The 23,634-nt window shown below is 42.2% G+C and overlaps 1 protein-coding gene and 1 long non-coding RNA gene across 3 annotated transcripts in view; one reads left to right on the top strand and one right to left on the bottom strand.

Moving 5' to 3' along the window:
• Positions 1-14,056, bottom strand: part of VAPB (VAMP associated protein B and C) — a 33,293-nt gene extending 19,237 nt beyond the window's left edge. The window contains exon 1 of one of the 2 annotated variants that reach the window (XM_064521575.1): positions 13,736-14,056. In XM_064521575.1, coding sequence (XP_064377645.1) covers positions 13,736-13,793 — 58 coding nt within the window. In that variant the 5' untranslated portion in view covers positions 13,794-14,056. The remainder of the gene's footprint in view (positions 1-13,735) is intronic. The other variant, XM_064521574.1, reaches the window with a different exon arrangement.
• A 56-nt stretch (positions 14,057-14,112) lies between these two features.
• LOC112993237 (uncharacterized) lies at positions 14,113-21,732 on the top strand. The gene is made up of 3 exons (XR_010391938.1): positions 14,113-14,269; positions 15,465-15,647; positions 21,492-21,732. It is a non-coding gene; the product is annotated as an uncharacterized LOC112993237 (long non-coding RNA).
• Positions 21,733-23,634: the final 1,902 nt, after the last annotated feature.

Below are 23,634 nucleotides of genomic sequence, written 5' to 3'. Positions count from 1 at the left end.
AGCGCTACAGTAAGATAAAATGCTCTACATTGCTCCCCAGTGCCTTCCTATTATCGACAGGGAAATAACTTAGTCTTTGTCCTCACTGCAAGTGGATGGACAAGTATATGCAACATTTGGATAATACCTATACCTCTCAAAATGGGCTGCAAAGCATAACTGCAATCAGTCAGCTTGGTGCATCTGGATGGCACTTGGGTTAAAACCAACTAGCTTACTCTGCAATGAAGACAGACTAAACAGAAGCTGCACTCTTAAAATGTGGCCCTTATTTCATAAAGTTCAAAACAAAAGAATGTATTTGTGATTGTTTACAATATTCCTGGAAAAGTGAAGCTTGTATTTCTGCAAACACAAACCCACTAGGTCTAAGGGCAGGGTGCTTTCTAAATGACATTTCACACTTTAAAAAAACCCAAGAAACTATTTTTCTCCCCTGTTTTTAAAGATCATGAGAAAAATGCCACTGGTGTCATCCCAAGGACAAAGTTATGGGAAACTCAGGGGCTGGACGTGCATCATCTGACATGGGGTTGCCATGGGAGCAAGCAGTCCATAAGGAAGAATGCAGCAAATTGAATTTGGTGGTGAAAGTTTGCAATGTTCCACAAGGGCCTGATGACTTTTTCCTGCCAGTCAGAATAAAGTCAATTTGTGTTCACACAAACTGTGGGCATCTCTTAATATGCAAACTAGCAGGTACTATTTAAAGAAAATAAATAAAAAAAAAATCAGATGTCCCATGCTCATGCAACAGCAAACAGCAAGACATACAACTGATTTGCAGAGAATCACTTTTCACCAGGGTTAGTTTCAAACTACAGCTGTGGCTTTCCACCCAGGGGCTATGCAAACAACCCTTCACATTTGAAGATCACAGTATTATCTCAGAATTTGCCACGCTCCATTTCCTATTCAAACAGCAGTGCTGTATCAATCTTTCCTAAGAGTGCCATTCTGCAGTGTAGTGCATTACAATATCACAGATCATTTTAGTAATAATACAAAAGCCTGAGAACTAGGTCAAAAGAACATGATGTCAACTCTATTTAAATTTTAAATAAGCCTCATTTAAAAAAGAAAAAACACACACACACACACACACACACACACACACGGCACATGCTTGTAACAGCAAATCCAGGCTTTTGATAATAGCTTTTTGTTCATCACGGTACTTGCTCTAAGTTTCATATCACTCACTTCTTACAGTAATCGTGTTACGCAGCTCCGTCATTTCCACAGAATCTTAATAAAACTATTCTCATCTTAACCAAAGATCCTTGCATTAGCACCACAAATTAAACAACCCTCGCACACACGTTCTTTCAATGCAGATATGACTGCTGTAGCCTAGCTTGGCATGTAAAAGGAAAGTTAGTGCAAGTGCGACCGAAGCAAAGACTTGGTGGCAAAGGCTTTGGCAGAAACTTTCAAACCAAAGAGGTACAGTCCTCTGCAGACTTGCACGTGCACATATTACTACCGTATCTTCAGTATTGACTGCTTGTGTTAGTTGGGCACCGTCCCATGGCCACATTAGCCTTACAGCAGTCTGTCTCGCTCTCATCCCCATCATTTGCCTGTGCTATTGCACAGTGTTCGCCGGGCTGCACAGAGGGCAAGGTCAGGGAGCAGCCCAGGTTGAAAATTAACCCACTAACAAGAAAGGGTGAGAGGGGGTAGCAGTGGGAAAGAGGAAAAGCAGAATCAGCTTCCAGGCAGATTAAGCAGCACTCGGAGACCAGCATCAGGAAAACTGCATCTTCCTGCACTGCAGACTTCTGCCAAACTAAGGCAACAAGGTCTCGCATTTAGTAGGTTAAAGCTGGCATGTCTAGGCGTACACACTGCAGTCACACTTCTTGCAGTGCTGACAGGTTTGCTCAAAGTAATTAAGGCACATGCCTAACTTTCTATGTTTAAGCCTAAGGTAAATTCTCATCTGTTTAAAGCTGGGCATCCCCTACACAATTTACTGAACTGGTACCTCTCAGAGAAAACGTGCTGCAGTAGCACTTGATACAGTCTATTCGCCGAGCAGATGTTAAACTGGCAATCATTTTGATTAACAAGGCTAAGAATAAATTCTCAGCAAGTTGCCCATGTTATTCCCAGAATGTTTTAGATGCACTTTCATCACCTTTCCCCAGATAACAATTTTTGCCACTCTACTTCAGTAACACAGACATATATCCAAAGGCAAGGTAATTGGTAAAGGCAGAAATACAACCAGCGCTTCTGCTGAGGCAACCCCTCTTGTTCCTTTGTAGAAAGCAGCAAAATGCAAGAATAGGAGGCGGAAGATGTATTTCACCATTGTCTAATCCTGTCCATGTGTCAGATGAAAGTCATTAATCACCTGACATATATTAATCAGCTACAGAAAAGTAACCAAGGAGCCTTCAATAGGTGGAGATTAGGAGAGGGGAAACTTAAATTGTTTTGCAGCCATTCTCAAGAGCCCCAATCCTACTCATTGATGAGACGTGCCCTGACTACTGAAAGTCCACATGGACCAACAATTCATCCATCGACTCGAAGAGCTGGGTTTACCCTGTGCGTGCATCTGAAGGTGGAAGTGCGGGAGGTGAACACGACGCTTCAGGCTCCCTTTCCCATCACATACCCCATGCTGCCTCCTGGCTACGGGGCATGGAAGTGCCTCCCCACCGCTCTGTCACCACTCATGCTGGGGTGGGTCTCACCCTGCTCTAGTGCGTACAGCCTTACTGCAGAGCCCAAGTTAGCGTTAGCACCCCCAACGAAATGAATGCACCCAAAAGCTCAGGCACATTCTCCATCTGAATGTTTCAGCCTGTCTGCTTACAGCTCTTCTTACCACCACACCTCGATGGCTTCTCAGTTTCTTCACTATGCCTCTGACCGCACCTGAAGTCACCTTACTACTCTGTTTCCACAATTTTCTCTCACTTTATCTATCTGGGTCTGTATTGTCAACAGAGAGACAGTCAAAATAAAAACACTGGTGGTAAAACCAAAGACTGTCAAGGGGGCTCAGTAACAGCTGTGGAACCTGACTTACTTTACACTCCCTTTCAAGTCATATATAAGTTGATGACCTTTAAAAATAAACACTGAATTGAAAAAAGCTGAAATGTCAAGCAAGACATTTTGAGCTGGCAGCCAGGTGCCTGCGAGTCAAGGACACCTAAGATCCAATCAAATTCTCCCATCATCTTACTTGTCTTTAGACAAATCACTTAAGGGCTTGATCTTCTGCTATTAAAAGCCTTAAGAGTTGATAGCGACTCCAAAACAGAAGCAGGTTTGGACCCTTACAGTTTCTCTCTCTGTGAAGTCAGGAGAATACTTATCTAATTACAGAGAATCTTGTGAAGATTAATGTTTTAAAAAGCACTGTATGCCAAGTTTTAATCATCATCATCATCTGACTCTGGAGACATTTATAATTAAGTGAGCATCAGCAACTTTTGAAATCAAAGAAGTTGAAGAATGAAAAACAAGAAGTGCCTGTGTTGCATAAACATCTTATTTCACAAGTAACTTACTGAGAGGATCCAACAATCCCAAATTTGGAAGAAAAATTTAGGCAGTTCTTAATCCTTCTGTAAACCATTCATAACCCTTTCAATCTCAGCCCAGATTTTAAATGGAAGCACCCATAAAACTCTGCCCTTGTGGGATCAACTTCTTGACTCTAACCATGAGTATCCTCACTCAAAAGAGCCCTTGAAACAAAGTGGAAGGGAGGGAAAAGGGCATTTTCGCTTTTGGTATGCCAAGCAGTAGCAACCTTGATGAAAAAATTGTTACAAAAATTAAAATGCCATCCAAATCGCTCCCCATGCATTAGTTTATGCAGAGGAATATTTTTAAAAAATTATATAATTGATAAAATAATCCAAGGGAAAAGAAGAACACAGAGAAAAACAACAATATAACATGTTCCAGATGCCAAACTTGGAGCAGGGTTGACAGTCTGTAAATCATCCCATTTGGATAGATTAAGCAGTGTCCTTCTCTGGCCTATTTTGACACAACCTATTTTTGCCAGAGCATGTGTTATGCTTAATGGGGGAAAAAAAGGACACAAATACAAATATGAGACTGAAGACTATTTTCAGGATATCAATTAGTATATAATGTTTGTCACCTTCTATATCCTCAGAGGATCATTAGCTGTTTGACTTCACAGTTTTAAGAATTGTGAGGCCACACATAAGCTTGTCAAGAGAAATGGAAGAACATGTCCTTCAAATAACTTTTGTACAAGAGTAATTTGTTTGTGCTGATTTCTTCTGAATTTTATTACATCCAAAGATTATTTACAGATATTGTAAGCAACAAAAGCACACATGAAGTATTTTCTTTGCATCCTAAACTTCAAACAGATTTATTTCTGCATACAATTGAATAAACAAGGGACTGATAGCAGAACCAGCTACCTTTGAGTGGTATACCTCTATCTCAACAGTGCTTTCATGTCCTTTTAGATCTGAGTCCCAAACAGATCACATTGCATTGCTCATTCCATCCACAAATATGATCTATACCACCTCTCTCCAGGTATGAAAAAGAAAAGAGTGGCATACTCTTTTTTGATAGTGGAATAGTTATTACGATGCCATGGTTAGTGAAAGAGATGCAACAGTGACACCCGCTTATTCTACATAGCCAGAAGCCTCACTCACGCAGGCTGGCGGGTGCTGAAAGGATACCGAAACAAAGCACAGCCGCTAGCAAGACGTGGCGATCCAGCAGCCAAGAGCAGCACAGCCACCTGATGTGCAACATTCCCTGGCAAAGCTGCTCATAGTACTAGTTAAAGATGCTTAAAACAAAACAACACAACACAACAACAAAAAGCTTTCTAGAGCATCTCCCTGGAAGAGGCATCATGATTTCATTTCCCCCCCACCCACTTCCTGAATGACACTTTTCCTTACACTTCTTGCAAAGTAATTTTCCCCGGCTTAATCACTAATCTTCATTTCGGATGCATATTAAAATGGTAGGGAAGGTGCAGCTCAACTGCTTCAATTTTATGCTCACATATACTCTTCAAATAGACAAATTTGACATGTAACTTAAACAGTGGCTGTGCAAATATTTTAAGTGCAAAATTATGCACAAATTGCAAATACCAGAAGAAACAAGCAAAATTATAGTTTTTGGCATGCACAATGCAAGTAGCTGCTTTTCTAGCAGTTAAAAAAAAACAAGCAAAAAGACTAAATAGAAATTAAGATATGAATTACATTTACAAATAAAGAGGAATCCTGAATTTAGCAAGATACATTTCTGTGGAAGAGTTTGAAAACCAGCCCATTAACTGTGCTTTCAGGATCGAAGAAGAAAAAAACCCCCAAACAATCCCCGAATTAGAAACTTAGTAGGAAGCAATGAGAGAACCTAAAATAAAAGGGAAAAATACCTGACAGCTTATGCTGTTTGGCATAAAACAAGGCACAAATGCGATGTCGCATCCTCCAAACCTAACTCCCATAAATGTCATCTGCTTCACTGTGTGGGTGACAAAACACAATTACAGTGCTTGGAGTGACTGAAACCCAGTACTCTGGTAATCAGAACCGTAAACACCAGTAGGCACAATGTAACAACAGCTATATAATAAAAAACAGTAACAACAAAAAAGCTTATTGCTGTCTGGCAAAAATGAACAGATCCTTTGCAGGAACGCTGTAAGAGGAAGGACTGCAAAATAGAGGAAATTACATAAGCAAACATTTAAAGAAAGATGCAAAATACATCGATAAGCAACACATCATGACAAGCAACAGCTGCAAATATGAAGGAGGTAAAGGTGAGAGTCCAACCATGAAAGCACATACTGGAGAGCAGTCATGGGTAAAATGAAAAAAGCTGCACTTCTTTTGAAGAATGATATAGTCATTTGACAAGCCTTCTACAAGCACAATTAACTTGAAGTCGGTCTTTAAAAATGTATGCAAAAACATAAGTTTGGCTCCATAGTGGGTCCCACACCTACACAGTTTTATAAATTTTGTTGCAAGTAACCGGATCACCAGGCAAACCTCCCCCTTCTCTGTTTTTTCCACCCCTCGTTGTGGAAACCAACCAAGAAAACAGGATTAAATTTAGAACGATGAAATCTTTAATCCATAGCACGATGGTAGGAAGCACTTCGTTTGCAGCTGAGAGAACTAGACACTAAAGGAATTTAGTAAAGAGATTATTTTCATAAAGTATTTATAATAATGTGGGATAAATTACTGCAGGCAGCAGCAAGACCCAATTTATAAAAATTTTTTTGAGGCCAGAAGAATTACAGTTGAGGTAGGCAATTTTCCGAGCAGTTATAACGCAGGAGGACAGACTCAGTCAACCGAGTCTGGCCTGTCTTGCTGGTGTAAACAGTCAGTCACTCCTATCCACGTGCATTTTAATCCTACACTGAATTAAACACGGAAATGGTGATTTGCTTTGCACACATTTTCAATGGCAGAAAAACCGTGACAGCTGTTCTGGACTGATGGCACAAGCTGCCCTCTACGACAGCGCTGCCCAGCAGGCCAAGTCTTCAAATTCAACGGTAGTCCAGGTGTATTAGGAAATATCCTATATGCCTCCTGCGGACAAACTGTTTCCATCTCAGTCTACAAAGCAATGGTATGAAAGGATTCATATATTAAATAAATATTAGGTCAAAAGCCCTCTGGCAGATTTGGCATGACTCTGGCCCTTACTTTAGATAAACTGCATGTAAATCCTGGTGTACTTGCACACAACGGGCTGCTTCTCTGCCCTGGTTATCGCATGGGCAAGACAATGAACGGAGGCCTCAGTGCTTCTTATTGTGGGACCTGTCATTACAGCGTTGGACTTCCTCATTCACAGAGGGAAAGAGAGGTCGAATTGGGAAAGAGTTCTTAATCTAAGCAGATTCACACTTAAATCAACGAGGATTTACTCGGAGAAAAAAAATGGCTTCCAGCGGCACCATGACAATGGGAAAGATCATACTCCCCACAAAAACGAAGACGAAATTTCGGTCTGAAATGACAGCTGTTACCACAAACAAAACTGTTACAAACATCATCAATAAAGCTTTCAAAGCCAACCAACTGCACTGACACAAAAAGTAAAAAGGCTGTTATTGTACCAACTATGAGCTGCTTTCGATAACTATTAATTGTTGCCAGCAGGGAGCAAACACAAGACCAATATGGTAACAAGATAGTGAAAAATGAGTGTGACGAAGATGCGGGCAGAATTAGCAAGGGTCATTTGACTCCTGCATTGTCCCCGGCTAGGCAAAAGCTGTGTTGAGGGGCACTCTAAAAGCAAGACAGAGACAAAGCCTCAGGTCACCTAGCTTTCCACAAAAATTACACTGCAACATATGTAGAATTTGTTCATTTTACACAAAACTCATTTGGTGCAATACCTGTCAGAGCTGGATGCATACAACAAATCAAACTTCTTTTAAAAATGGATTAAAAAAATGGATAAAACCTTTTTAAAAAGGGGTTCATAGACGTAAGCTAGCCTAAGGTCATACAGTTGGATCATTCACTATGATGCAATGTTTCCAGCTGAGTTTCAAAACAGATCTGACAATCCATTCAAAGCTTTGCACTGCAATTCCTACCACAAGCCAGGCCCCAATTCTGAATATGGCACAATTAAGCAAAATTCAACCCGATGTTCAAATGGAGCCAAGCTATTTAAAATGAAATAAAGCATTGCATGGCCACTGTTCATAAGATTTTAATTTATAAAATCTGTGGAGCGAGAAGGAAGGGGAAAAAAAGGCAACAATTTGATCTCCAGTGAGAAGAAACTACGAGAAACTCTTGCTATGCAAATCTGTACTCCGTATCACAGGTGATACGACATCGCACAGGGCATGCAGGGTAACAAGCTGTACAGAGACAATTTATTGCTAAGCATCTGTGTGAACCCGCACCTGCTATGACGCTTTGCCTGTGGCATTATTTTGACATGACGGCCACATTCCTTGAGCTTAAGGCAGCCACCTTGCACCTTATGTTTCCAGATACATTTTCAATACAGTCTGTTCCCAGATATATTTTCTGGAGAGATGAGCAGAGGACAAATCCCATCACCCGAATCAGACAGGCATTCTGCTCCCCTGATGGGCTTTAAATACTAATCACAGAAAACTGTTTTTTGCACATCATCATAATGGTTCCATAGCTCAAACTGAGCAAGTGTTTCCACTTTAAACACCTCTTTTAAAAGAGTGGTTAAGATTTTTCTATTAAAAATTCACTTGGCTGAAAATTGGCACACAAACTCCAGAATCCTAAGGAACTGCAAATTCTGAATGTATGTGCCCCATACAGTAAAGGCAAATGGTCGACCATATTAAAAACACAAAATCCCACAAAACTAAGAAAAGCAACTACACACTGCCTTCAAATGATAGCAGTTCATGCTGATCTTCTCACTCCATTAGGACCTTCCTCGAAATAGTAATACTTTGATCCCATTAATGCTCATTACTTCGACTGCAGTTCTTAGAGCCTTTGCAGTACAAAATGCTCCAACAGCCCTTAACCCATAAACGACATTCGCTGAAGCCATCGAATGGGCTGTGAGATTTTGGAAATGGTCTCAGGAGACCTAAATACATTTATTAGACTTAACAGAAAAAGTGGATAAATCTCCTTGACTGCTTCACACATCTCAAGTAATGGCTGTGTGACTCTCTAACCAAAGATGCCTCCTATTCAAAGTTTCACATTTGTGCTACCCACACCCCTGCAACGCCCCCTCCCTCGCCCAAGGAAACTGTTAGTATCTATGGCATACAGAACACCAACAGATTAAGGAAACTCAACACGTGCATAATCTTCAGCTTTCCTTTGACTGACTCCCACCTTCCAAAAAAAAAAACCAAACCAAAACAAAAAAAACCCCACTCACCCACAAAAACCCCAGTGTCATGCGACATTAACAGTGCACCAATGCATCACCATGTTGCCTCCATCTTCAGTCCTTTTCCTCTCAACACTGCTGCTTTTAAGTTAAGCTGGAGTCTACAGAAGGTGATGAGGTAACTATAGAGGTAACACTAATGATGCACTTGAAATTAGAGTAATTCAGTGAGATGCAGCAAGTCTGTACAACTATAATGGACACTTAATAGCTAGAACAAGCTATTGATTTTACCTGAGTTGCAAGAATAGCTAGTATAACATGAACTTCAAATATTTAAGTGTCACCAGCAAATCATTAATTGTGTTCGATATTTGGGCCACATATTTAGATTTGTATAAATTTAGGAAGCCTGCCTGTTATTTAAATACTATCTTCTCTTGCTTTTTAAGTGCATAACTTGATTTCAAATACGTAGAGAGATGTGAAGGTTTACTCATATTTGATCGACCAATGGCTTTATTAGGAATCAGGGTAGACAATTAAAGGAAAGCATAGACTGGTACATTTTCCAGCAAAACTGAGCACGGCCAGTGACACAGTAGCCCTCAAACTGTAAAGAAATCCTAGTACTGACTGCCACTATGCTGCAAATACCAAAAGGACTCTAGGAATTTAAAGAAAGTAGTGCATACATTTTCAGCTTTAAAAATAAGAAAAACACATATTAATTATACCTATCAGGCAATTTTTCAGAAAATTTTCAGTGTAAATTTTACATTCTTAAACACTGCCTGTTCTAGTGGCAATGGCTAGAAATCTCCACTTATCCACAGAACAGACTGAGCACAGAAAGTCAAATCCCTCTGAATAACTTCAGTGCTAGGATGCTTCAAGCATTATATATAGACCATGACAAGGAAGGAGAGGTAGTTTCAATGTCCTATTAAGTCCTTAACCTCTCTTCTGAGACTTGACAACAGCAGATTCAGTAGAGGCAAATTCTAATACCAAAGATAACTGAACTGCTGGATTAGAAAGCCTTAACCAAACATCTGGTAAAGAACAAACATTCGCATCAGATACAGGAGGTTTTGCGTTGCTATACTGCAATGCACAGATCTGACTGTAGCTCACAGAGTCTTACCTGAGGAGCTTCAACCACCTTACTTGGGACCCGCAGCCATCTAACCGGGGTAACGCAGGTCACACAAACCTGCGTGGGACCGGCTACATGCTTTATTTACAGTGTTGCAGTACAGATGTTCTCAGTCCAACAGCCTCAGAGCTGAGGCCACACCTTTGGGCTGCAGCTCTGATGTACCCGGGAGGAACATTTGAGCCAGTGACAGGTGATAGCTTGGAAATAATATTGCCGGGCCTCAAGCCAACTCTCCAGTAATACCGTTAAGAAAGGAAAGTATTGGCTTCCTGGCTTATTATTTTGCCCTTTTTACAAAGCAAAGTTACACATATTACACATACACACAGGTTGAAAAATCACACACTGGAAACAGCATTTCTAATTGGCAGCAACTTGCTCGGTTTTGCAAGGAGCTAAGCCTGCGTGTGACAGTACTGCTCTCGGCCACTTGGGGAGCACGGCAACAGAGTGCTGAGTCATAAGTCCACGCTAACCTGTAGCAAACCTCTAAAAACGCGGCCGAAACCTCCCTCAGCCTGTGCCACTTCCATGCAGTACCACCAGCGACGTGGACACCCCCATTAGAAACCATCCCCCGAAACACTGCATCTGCAAAGAACACAACAGCAGCTCAAACAGCTAAGAACCCAGGCAAGCTCCAGAAGTGTTAGCCCCTAATAATTCCACTTCCTGGCATTAAGCAAGTGATCTCTGCTCAAGACGGGCACGTTAACCTGTGCTGGATCAGCTTGGCCTCCCTGGGCAGCCACCCTGTGATGGGAAGGAGGCAGGTGCCCCGCAGGAGAGGAAGCATGGTGTGGTAATTAACAACCGTACCAAAACACGCTTAACACCAGGGGCCAAATTACACATGCGCCCATAGCTTTAAATCTAGTACTTCCTAATTTTCAAGGGCTTGACTTTGTAACCTAACGAATTCTTGGCGCATTGTTGGATGCCATCTCCTAGATTTATAAAAAACCAATAGAGAGTGCAAGCGTTGTCAGGTATAAGAGCAACCGTCTTTTTCATCGTTCATTGGCAATAAAATCTGACCATTAAACTCGTAGCTCACCCCTCTCCCACCTAGGCTGTGAGACTGCAGGGACCAACAAAAGCAGGAACTCAGTGCCAAGGAAGTAAAGCTCCTGGTTCACACGGCATCAAAGACCTCGATAAAGGAACGGGCACCCGTGGCCACGTTATGGGCAGGGCAGCAGAACGTCCTGCCTTCTGCTGTTCACAGCAGTCAGTGCTTCAGCGCAGCACACGCTCCTGATGCTATTTCAGAGTGCGTGTGTAGGAGACGGGCGTAGGAGATGGAGGAAGGGAGGAAAGGCAACCCCTGGTAATGCTCATATGAAAAAAATTCTAGCATGAAAAGCTCCATTTTTTTTTTCAAGCCTAAGTCGCAAACACAGCATTTTGAAACAGAGTCCCAAATAAATTTTAAAGATTTGCTGCAAGCCTTGAGGGTGCAAAAGTATCTTAATAAGGATCTCGAAACCCTTTATAAGGGAAAGCACGGACTAAGAGGGAGACGGCCGCCACCCCACATGGGGATACGTTGTAGAAGAAATCCTCATTTTGGTACCTTAATCCCTGCTTGATCTTTTCTTCAACGTCATATCTCTCCCTAAATACTACATTTACAAATTATACAAGGCAGAATAACAACATTAGAGCTAAGTACGTCTACTTTTTCTACACATCTGTCTGCCTTTTGACGTAGGATCGTCATATATTTCCAGTGTTTGCGAAACCTGGTTTTCAATCCTATCTTGTTGACATTGCTTCCCTAAAACAAGCGTCAGCTCTTCTGGCAAACACCGGCGAGGAAGCACAACCATAAGACGCTTAACAGGCACTACTGACATCTTTCCGTTTCCATCTACTAGCGCTCTACAAAGTGATGCTTTGGAAATAAATGCACCTATTTACAAAGGTGAGAAAGCCGTTACTGCCACATTACCAGGCAATATGTCATCACAAAACCAGCAGGAGAAGAATTGCTTACAGCAGGATTTACTTAATGAACTTCAGTTTTACCTCATTAGTTCAAATTGGCCTTTCCTCAACACAGGATAGTGGCCAGTACTGTTTGTTAGGAAAAACTGTAAGAGAATTTATTGCTGAAGCATAGGAAGGCACAGCATTAAGTCTTGCTGGAACATTAATATTTAAATACACTTTTAAATTAAGCCATTTAATAGTTGCAGTTAGTCAAGAAACTTTCTACATTGCAAGAAATATATGTTACTGGCTAAAGACTCGACAAAAGAAAATCATACAGTTAGTTGATTTAACTTTTAACGGTTACTGATTATTTAGCCCAGAACCTCAAGGCCAAGCAGTCTGGCTAGTTATCTTTATTTCAACAAAGAACGCAGTTTAGTTGTTTTAGACCACAGCATACCTACATGTGACTAAGTAAAAACCAACACCAACAAAATCCAAACAAAAAAACACCAAACTACAAAACACAGTTGCATCTCGTTGGCAACTCAGCGCCAACCAAGACCCCACTTTCTGCCCACAAGAATTCGGGTTTGTTTGCTTGTTGAAAGCAACAGTATTTTTATTCAGAGTAAGAGCTGATTTTCATCTAATCATATTTAGCATTAGGAATATTAAAACAATTGCTTCATTCTGAAGTATGTTTGACACTGCTGCCATAACAACATGCAAATACTCCAGCTTGCAACAAAAAGGGCTGCATTCATTCCTCCCAATGTTTATTGCCGTGCTTTTTTGTTCTCTTGAATAAACCCTCTTTATTATATTATTTCTGATATATTTACTAATAACAGCAGATAAGGAATCCCCCTCCATTTAAAAACGTGCATTAAAGGTTTTTTGGGTTTTTTTTTTAAAGTATTATTTTACCAGATGCAGGTAAATAAATCGCTATTTTTAAAAAGAATATTTGCCAGATATTTGCATGAAGCTATAAAGCACCTCTGACTCCGGCAGCATAAATAAACTTGCCGAATGCTTATTTGTAATCCCGCAATATTGTGTTACAGCAGCGCTGTCTGTCAAGTTACAGGACTGGCACTCAGACGCTCGGGGGACCTCAACCCCCTTCAGTGACCGTTCACTCGAGGCCGGGCCGGGCTGCACCAGGGGTACTAGGCGGAGCGGCCGGGGAGCCGCAGGCAGCGCTGCCAGCACCTGTCCAGCGGCCGCGGCTCCCCGCGGCGCGGCCCTGCGCCGCCCCGGCAGCGCTCGGTGCCGCCTCCGGGAGCCGCAAAACATCGCTGTTTTCCTCGAGCGGCTCCTCCGAGGCGCCGGGGCTCCCCGCGGGGCCGCCGCGCAGCGCCAGCGCCAGGGCGGCCGCGGCCCGGGAAGGTCAGGGCGGGCGGGGGCCGCGGCGGCAGCACGGCCGGGATCGCCCCCCCGCCCCGCGCGCAGTTCCCCCTCAGACACTCGCGGCCGCCCCGGGCCCTGCGGCCGCCCGCGGCGCGGGTGGGGGCGGGCGGGGCAGGCCCGGCGCGCTGCAGGGGCCCCCGCGGCCCGCTCCCGCTTTCCCCCCCCGCGGCCCCGCCCGAGGCCGGCGGGCGAGGCCCGGCAGGGCGAGGGGCGGCGGCGGTGAAGGACATCTTAGCGGCGGGCGCCCGGCCCCGGCCCCCGGAAAATGGCTGCCGCTGAGCGCGGCCAAGAGCGACGGCGCCCGGCTTCGGCCGGCCCCGCGGCGGGGAGGCGGCGGCCGCCTCGTACCTTTGAATTTGAGCTCGTGCTGCGGTTCGAGGCTGAGGACCTGCTCCGCTTTCGCCATGTTCCTCCTCCTGCTCCTCGGCGGTGGCGGCACCAGGCGGAGAGAGGAAGGGCCGGGCAGGAGGGGAAGGAAGCCAGAAAGGAAAGGAGGGAGGGAGGGAGGGAGGAAGGCGGGGGGCGCGCCCGGCCGGTGTAGTCACCCCCCGCCGAGCGGCCCCGGGGCGGCGAGGGCAGCGGCGCTGCGGGGAGCGGAGCGGAGCGGGCGCGGCGGCAGCTCGCAGCGCGCACGCGACGCGCGGCAGCGACGCGGGCGGCCGGGGCGGGGCGGGGGGGGAGCGGGGCGGGCGGCGGGCGGGATGATGCAGCACGGCGGCGCCAGAGCGAGGCTGCGCCTGACGTCGGGCGCCGCGGCGCGGGTCGGGGACAGGCCCGGCTGCCGCCTCGGCCCCGCTGGGCGCTGCCGAAAGCGCGGGGAGGGGAAGCGCGCTCGCTGCGCCGCGGCCCGTCAAGACTTAGAGCCTTTTTTCAGAATTGCAGGTTGGTCTGACAGGATACAAGTGCCGCTTTACCCACGTCCTTAGGCCGCTGTCGCTCCAGCAGTGCTACACCTACGGTATCCCCTCGCTTCAGACGTTCTGGAGGAGCTTTAGGAGGCGTTTTGGTGATACGTGAAAGGCAGGGGGGTACAACGCTTAATGAAGCAGCAGTTCAGGGTGTCCGTGTCACTAGCGGAAACATGCCCAGGGTAATGCTCTTAAAAACATGATTTATATACTAAAAAGTTTAAATAGGCAGCTGGGTTGCCTCTTTTGGGCTTTGGACATGCAAGACTTGGGGAGGAAATAACTGCATTTACCAAAAAAAAAGCAAGCATATGGACATAGATTGACTATAGCGACTCTTAAAGCATACAGGTGTGCTGAGTAAGTCTGAACAAGGTCAATTAGCAAAAAGATAAAAGGTGAATAAAAACATAACATTCAGAACATCCATTTTATCACGCCACTGACACATGATGCACTGTGTAACTCACCCACACACAGGTTCTTTATATCATGTTGTTTTAATTCATACATACAATTGCAAAAAATGTGTATGGGGCTAAAAAGATCTGGAATTCATAACACACAAGTTCTCATTTGTGGCAATAACAGCAATGGCAGGTGACTGATGTAAATGCTAACACCACTAAACGGGATGACATTCAGTGCTCTAAGGAAGCCTGCGAAAGCTCATCTGTAGTATTTATACCACATCTCAACACTTCAGCTGCTCTTGTCCCTGATTTTTCAACTAGTCTGCTTAACCACCTCAAATGCTGTTTTGTCTTTTGTTTTTTTTTTCCCTGAGATATCTTTCATTCTGCATGAAAAAAATACATGTGTATTTTGTATAACTCTTGGTTTTGCATAATGCAAATGAAACCTGATAACTGTTAGCCAATGCATCAGGACTAATTGGTGTGAGCTTTAGTGGTGCACATCAATATGCTCAAATAACTTGCTACTTTTCTTCCTTAAATTCCTTCTGTATATTGGGAAAAAGATGGTCACATAATGATGCAGGAAAAAGAAAAAACTGCTGGGGGAAAAATGAAAGAAAAGGGAAGTAGTAACAACAAAGAGGTGAAACAACCACCCCAAGCTCTTTCAGTTTGCAAAAGAAAGATGTGGAAAAGGGATTATTTTCCAGAGATTGCTCCAGAGATCGATCCATGTTTTTTGTTCCTCAGTCTCCATGCCTGGTTGACACATGCCCTTGGCAGAACAGCACACAGGCCCGTGGCAGGGAGCGTCCGGCCAAGGGGCAGAGCCCAGCCGCAGAGCCCCGCTCCCGCTCGGCACGGACCCAAGCCCCCAGCCTGAAGGGGCACGCAGCGTTTGGAGGATGCAGCTACGGTTTTGAAGCGTGCCAGGTTAGTGCTCCAGCCACTAAACCGCTCATTTCACAAGCACAAAAACTAGGCTCAGGGACTTACCTCCAGGAAGCTGAGAACTGCCAGCCCAGGGGGACCCTTCCCTGGCCAGAGGAAATTATCCGTCTCTGAGCTCGGCAGCCGCAAATCCAGGCACCTGCCGTGTCATACTCACTGCCCATGCCCTGAGCAACGCTCCACGCTCCTGTCGGGGACTAGCTGGCAGAAAACAGAGCAACGTTATTCAGGTCCCCTTCGAGCGTCCTGGACAGCAGGGCACCTTTGGTTGGGTACGACAACGTCCTCTGCGTCGCAGCCCTGCCGATGGCACCGGCTCTGTGCAACTTGCCTGCGCTGAGCCAGTGCGCACAGGGCAAAGCTGCGAGCAGAGCGCTCGAGTCAGGTCTCGGCCCACACCATCAGCCACAAGCCCTCCCTTTGGGGACATCAGCTAAAGACACCCGAGCTCCTGCCTGCATCTCTCTGATGCTCCTTTCACCTCTTTCTGAGAGCCATCAGCACACGACAGGCCATTGGTTTTGATCGCACTCTGGATACGGCTGCTTCCATGCGCTGATCTGGAACACAGACCTGAGTAGTGAGGCCAAACTCACTATGTACCTGGATGTTTACATAGCAATCCTGGTACCAGCTAAAGAAAACGCTCCGACACAAGCAACCAAGAACAACTCATGTTAGTTGTAGAGTCTCCTGGCTACACATGGGGTTTTTTTTTCAGCTAGTTTTTTTCAAGTCCCTGCTATTCTACTTTCCTTGGTTAATCAGATTTGGAGCCTAGGATGTTCTTGGCTTATTATTTCTGCTACTTGGAGGGGGGTTTCATTTATACTATAAACTACAGATTATGCCATAACATTTAATTAGATTTCAAATCACAAGATAATTCAGTTTGCTGTTATGCTTTGGAGTACAGTTTTCTTTGGCTGATACTCTGGAAAGATTATCTTCTTTCATGTAATCTCGTAGATTGTTTTATTTTTATAAACAGATTCTCTCATTGAGCTAGGCATTCGGAGTCCATAAACATTCTAATTGGCAGAAAAAGACAAGCTTTATGCATAGCTGCAAGTTAATTGGAAACTAACGATGAGGAACAAGACGGAGGAAACCTTACACAATATATAAATCATACATAATAAAAGTCCCCAAAGTAAACAGCTGTTCAGTGTTGCTGCCCAGTCCTTTCAAAGTTCTGCTTCTTCCTCAAAGTACACCCTTAAGCATTTAATGATCCAGATGTTAAAGGGTTTGCAAAATTGTGCCATCTTGCATTAACTGGCAGCTTTGACTTATGTGCTTGAATTTGGAGGGCTCTCCTACATCTTCTATCAAGCAAAACAGTGTTTATTCAAGGTTGAAAATTTAAAATCTAACGGAAACCTTACAAACTACACTCATAAATAAATAATGTGTGATATTTAGTATTGGGCAGATCAGATTAATTGAAACAGGCATGCACCAAGGCCACCTGTAATACTCCATCCTTATCAGTTACAAAAAACAATCCTCACTTTATTAACTATTCAGCAATAACAAGCCTAAGAGACAACTTGTTGCCAGGGTGCATTTTTGATAAATAGGAAGAAATATTAGGGATGAACGCTACAGGGAGACTTTAAAATGCATCTGAGGTTTTGTATTAGAACAATTTTAAAGGACACTTCCATCTGCTAAAAAAACTTTTACCTTAAAAGCTATGACACTCGAGCCACATGAAACACTGTTCTCTCATACCCTGCGCAAATCACATGCTTTGCATTTAGAGCTTCCATATGCAAACACGTCAGTGTGTTTTTCCTATTCTAGCACATTCCCTGTGTTTAGCCTTCCTACGCACCCTCGTAAGCACATTCATACTCCTTACACAAATACATCTGAAACTCTTCAAAGCAGCTTACTTGTGTCTAAAAGGACTTTTAAAAACAGCAGACGCTGAACAATACATTTAAAGTAAACTATTCCAGGTCTGTGGTAAAGAGATACCAGTATCTGTTTCTGCACATGAACTGCAGCCAGTTCCTTAGTAGAAAGGCACAGAAATATAACTAGGTACGAGTTCTTATCCAGTGAAATAGCAGTATCAGAAATGGGATATTTTTGCTTATTTATGCTTTTATTTTGAAGGCTGCTATTGACTAAATGTTTGACTCGTATCGCATGTTTAGACGAAAAAAAACCTACATCCTTGAAGCACCATCTCAGGCAAGTGAGATAACTCTAGCCAAATCAGCATTTCTACACTACACAACCACCAAATGAAAAAAAAGTTAACTGTAAGTATTAGGAAATAAGAAAGGATCTCTCTCCAGCAAGACAACCCCCCAAAACACTACACAGAAATTAAAATCTCTTCACAGTTTTGACTGACAGAAACCTGGTCTAAACAGTCAAGAACCTCACTTTTGATGAGGTCTAAGCAAAAAGCAGTGTATTAAATAACTGGACCCTGGTAGGATTTGTCAGGCCTTGCACGAGTTGACAAGACCGCGTGTGGCCTGCAGTTTCTCAGCCATCATGCTGCAGTGAAAGGAAGTGTTAGACAAAAGCTGCATTCTCTTTGCTATTTTTCCCCATTCCCTTTTTGTACAAGTTTGTCTTTTGTCTTTGTGTATAAACAAGGAAAAAGCTCCAGTTTCTGAATGTCCACTAGTCAGTACTTTTGGAAAACAGCTATTTGAACTATCACTTAGATTCATTTCTGCCTCAGTATTGCTTACATTCCTCTTCTCTAACTCTATTACTTCACAGACTGTTTTCGAGGATGTTGAGAATTTGGGAACCATTTATAAACAAAACCAGGACATTTATAAACAAAGCTTTTTATTAATAAAATGTTTACACCTTTTCGCACAATACATCAGACTGGTAATGATTTAGCATGTTATTAGCATGTTATAAAAGTTTATTATGAATGCTTAAGCTGAAAAGGCTGCTTACATTATGCCCAATTCTTTATTGGCATTCTATGCACCATATGGGAGTGTAACAGTACAAACAAAAAGGAGAGAACAAAAGTCTGGTTTCATTAGCATCTACAAACCAACAATACAGACAAACCTGTACACACTCGTGGGACCAGCCCAAGAGAAGACTAAAAAAATGTCTCAAAACATTCATAAGCTTAGGAATTCATCACTACAATATTTCATCACTAGTAATCTGACTACATTTCATGCAGTGAAGCAATGGTTGTAAGTTTGTGCAGTTTACAGTGCTGCAAGTGCTCTGTAACTTTGAGCGGCTTAAGTTTGTTTTAATAATAGATACTATAATAAGAAGGCACAGACCTTTCAACCCTTGTAGCAGGTTAACCTAACACTATAATGAAAAGGCAGAACATTCTTAAGAGGAACAAGAATTGCTGATACAAAGGTTAACCTTCCCACTTAATTTTACAGGAAACGTCTATTACATTGCAAGAGCTATATGCTTATCAGGTTATCTCTGAGCCCTGAAAACACAAATGCAAATGCTTCACTTTCTTGTTTAGAAGCCTTCAGAATGATTTTTTCTTCTTCTTCATTTCATGTTGGGGGGGGGAGGGAAGGGGGCCAAGGAGATGGGGAGGGAGACAGAAGAGAGATTGCCAAGAAGTCCTAAGTGTCTTACACAGAAATGGATCACGTTCCTATAGCTGTCTCACATGAGTTTATAGTGTGTTCCAATTTCAATGTTGGATATGCTATATGCAGAAATAGGAAGTCAAAAAAGGAAATCAAAATTTAGAGTTGAAATTATGTTAACAGAGCCTTACAATAGTTTGTTTCTCCCAGGGAGGGTGCTTTTAACCTTTGCTATCTGGTGTCATACAGCAGTGGTATGTGATTCAGCAGCTATGTTTTCATAACAATTTCACAAGGCTGTACTAATGAATTCCCATTTTGTTTACAAATATTTGCTGCTGTGGCAGATACTTTTAGAGCCTTCAAGGAGAAAGAAAAAGACACTTGCTACCTTTTCTTGGCTAAATCCCATAAGGAAACAAAGTACAAACTGTCAAGAAAGCATAACAGATTTAAAGAAAGCATAACAGATTTAATAATAGGAAATACATATTTTAACATGAATAAAAAGTGAGGCAAGAAAGGAGGAGTGAATCCACAGTGAGGTCAAGAGTTACAGCATATCCAAGTGCAACAAACAGATGGACTACCACACCTAAATAAAAATGAGGCGAATGACAGCACACGAAGCAGCGGTCGGTATGCTTTGACATTAGGAAAGGAGTACCAGCAGGTTTGTTCCTCAACAGTACATATGCAAAAACATTAACAGGAATGAAGCAAAGAAAAATCCAACCTTCTCAAAGGACAAGAGTAACCTTACAACGCTAACCATCTTCTTGCTTAAAAACTAACAATGAGTTTATTCAAGACTTAAACCCCAACTGGCAGGATGATGTAACAGGGACGCCAGCATTTTCTTCTGGGAATTTTCTTTCTTTCTTTTTTTCTTTTTATTTTTTTTAAGTTATTCCAGAATGAGAACAATTTCAGCAAAGACTCTACCAATTTTTAGGGGGATAAGGTCTGCCCACTCCCTTGCTTGCCCATGTAAAGTAGGAAGCACCAAATAACTCTTTGCAACTTTTGTGAGTATTTTTAAATAGCTGTATACATCATGTCCATTCTGGCAATCCTATGCAAGAAACTCAGGGCTTGGGGGTGGGGTAAAGCTGAGCCTAGAACCAGTTTGATATCTCAGAGATGAAGCCCATCAGTTCACTTGGGTTTCAGGAGGGATTCTTAGATCTCTTGAAAGATTTATCTGTGACACTTTATCCATAAAGTTTGGAAGGATTAAACAAGCATTACTAAGTCAAGCATTTTCTATTATGACTGACTGAGAAAGGGCTCACATTCAAACTGTCAAGGCCTCCAGAAGATCAAAAGCGATTTTTTTTTTTTTTTTAAATAACCAGGCATAGTTGTCAGAAGGCCTAAAACTTATACAGAAATACGTTTTAGCACCCAGATTCTTACATGAGAAACAAAGATGTGGTTTCAAGCTTGTTTCTTCTCACAGCTTGGAGCCATATGACAAGGCAGTCCTCTGAAAAGGAGCAGCTGACTTTGTTTTTAATATTAAAGCCCTACATTTCCATCTTAAATGGATAATTCACACTAACATCTTATTTCTATACATCAATCATCTGTTGCCTAACATTACTAGGGATGTGTTCTAACATAAGTGTATCTGTTTTCTTTTGAGAATTTTGTACAGATCTTTAATAATTAGTTGCAGGCACACAGTTCTCAGGCTCTGAGGAACTGACTCTCACGTTGCTGTAAAGCTACTTCCTGCAAATATTAATAAAGCTTATCCTTATCTCTTGCCATGAGCAGATGAACCTCTTTTTAGATGTTTCCAGCATTCAAGAGATACCTGAAGGCATTTTTTTCTTTTTTAAAGAAAATGAATAGGCAGTATGGAAGTTTAAATTAGTGAATAACTCAGATTCTTCCCATATCTGACATCTACTATGTTTGCTTTCCACCCCCTTTTATTTAGTTATTGCTAGTTATAAATGAGGCTTACTACAGGGTGGCTAGCCATCCAGCTGGACAGCTTCTGTCCTGTAAATCATCAGTTTCCAAGACAGTCTTTGCAGACCCCTGATACAGCACACCACAGATAGACCATCCCATCCTTAATAAACATTAAGGACAGTTTCACAAGGAGGGAAGTCATTCAAACATCACTGAAAAAGCTTCAAATGTTAAGACAAAGCAAAACACTAAAGAAACAGTTTAGGATTAACATAAAATGCTTGTCAAAGCCAGTATTTAACCATGCAAGATATTAAACGTGAATTCTTTCTAGAAGCTTTAACCACCTATGAATGAAGACAACTCCTAATGAATTCCACATCTCTCGACCAGGTTAAAGGATTAGACTTCCAGAACAGTAAGTAGGCATGTCTCTTTTCCTGTTACTCTCCCTAAACATGTAAATATTCTTTCTTGAGCAGGGTGGTAACATTATGCTGTTGTTACATATGCTGAACTTTCCATCAAAAGATTCAAATTTGCATTCAGTGTCCCTCTATACTATCAACCGTTTGATCTTCTAGCACTTAAAGGAAGGGTCTCACTGATGTCAGGTGGGGATTTAAAGCATGTTGATTTGCTTGCGTTGTCTTTCAGCATTGATTCAATAATATAAAAGGAGAAGTCTCTACCTTCTTGGCAGCAGCAAAGCTGTTAGAATTCTCTCAGAAGTTTTCAAAGCACCTATGATGATTTTCATTAATTTGGCCACTAAATGCTTCTGCCTTTTGTTAAGTTTAAGCTTGCAGATCTTACCAATTTTGACACTTAGTATGCCAATTTTCAGTACGTGTATAAAATACGCTACAAAACTACATTCAACACAGATCAAGAACCTGACAAGTCAGCTAATACACTCCTGTAATTTAGAAGGTCAGATGAAAACACCCTCCCAAACTTGGAGGGCATGCTCAAGTAGCTCCAAAGCCTAAGAACTAAACGTTTGTCAAATGATGTCTTTGTACAAGTCTGTAACTTCCGTGACAGCAAGTCAGTCTTGTTTACAAGCCAAAATAGTCATATTTTGTCAGTTATAAAAATGCTCTGGAATAATAAAATGACATGCACCTTGTTACCTTTCTACATACGTAACACTTTTCCTAATAAGATTTGCAGCAATTAATTCCCTTTAAGAATATCCAAAAAATCTAGTCTCTAGAATGAACTTCATCCATTAAACAAAAAGATATACTGGAATAAAATTTAAGTCCTGAGCTTTTTCAAAAGCTTCTCAGCAGAAAAATGTTATTAGAGTTAGCTGGAATGGCTGATAATCAGCGCTTCAAATACTCAAAGGCTAATCAATCTCCTAATACAAAAGCTATTTTGGGACAAAATATGATCAATTTCAGCAGGCCTAGTGCAACATAAAAGTGGATGGCCTCATTAATATAGAATTAATTAACATAGAAGAAATCCTTTTTCTCTAACAAAAATGAAACAATGAACAACATGCACATCTCATCCAGGGAAGACTACATTTCAGCTTTCAGCTATGGCCAACTGATCAATAAGCCATTACCTTGGCGCAAAAGAAAAAAAAAAGCCTTACATCAACAGTTTACCATTTTAAATAGGCATGTTCTTAAAAGCCTCAATTATTTGTTAAACATTAGTTTGGACAATCTGAAACACTGGTCATTTCCATGTTTTCATTAACTGGAGCAATTCAGGATCAGAACTGCAAAAAGATATGAAGAATGCAGGCACTCCATCCAAACTCATAACAAAAGAAAGGAGTACAAGGCATCAATATTTATTATAGATGAGAATGGCCAGATTGTGTCCAGACACAATGACAATTTTCTAGCATTTTTTTTAAACAAGTATATTTCTGGTGTATATAAAGTTTCTTTCTAAACTATCCTCATCTGCTTATAAAGAGCACTGGCACAGGTTGCCCAGAGGAGTTGTGGATTCTCCTTCCTTGGAGATATTTAAAGCCATCTGGACACAATCCTGGGCAACCTGCTCTAGGTGACCCTGCTTGAGTAGGGGGGGTTGGACTAGATGATCTCCAGAGGTCCCTTCCAACCTCAACCATTCCATGATTTGCTAAGAGATCAGGATCTCTGTACTAGCTTGGCTCTCAGTCCAGCCTAGCATCAAAGATTTTCTTCTTGAGTCAATAAAGATTGAACAAATACTATTAAACCAATTATTCTCTCACTGGAAAGCAGACTTAAAGTCCATTTTTATCCCATGCTAGTAGACAACAATGATAATTTAGAGAGAGAGTTTGAAATTCCTTATTCTGCTAATCTGCATGAAAAATATTTCTGATACCAGACTTTCCTTCTCCTACTATGGTATTTCCAAGTTCAAGAAAATCTCCAGATTTATTACTAACAAACTCCATTAAACACAGTATTTTCTGTATCATAGTTAAGACACTAAAGCACCCAGTTTTGGGGTAC

This window comes from Dromaius novaehollandiae, chromosome 16, assembly GCF_036370855.1.
Source record: "Dromaius novaehollandiae isolate bDroNov1 chromosome 16, bDroNov1.hap1, whole genome shotgun sequence".
NCBI classification, from domain to species: Eukaryota; Metazoa; Chordata; class Aves; order Casuariiformes; family Dromaiidae; genus Dromaius; species Dromaius novaehollandiae.
Note: the sequence above shows the minus strand (reverse complement) of the source record. Positions and strands in the feature narration are given on the sequence as shown.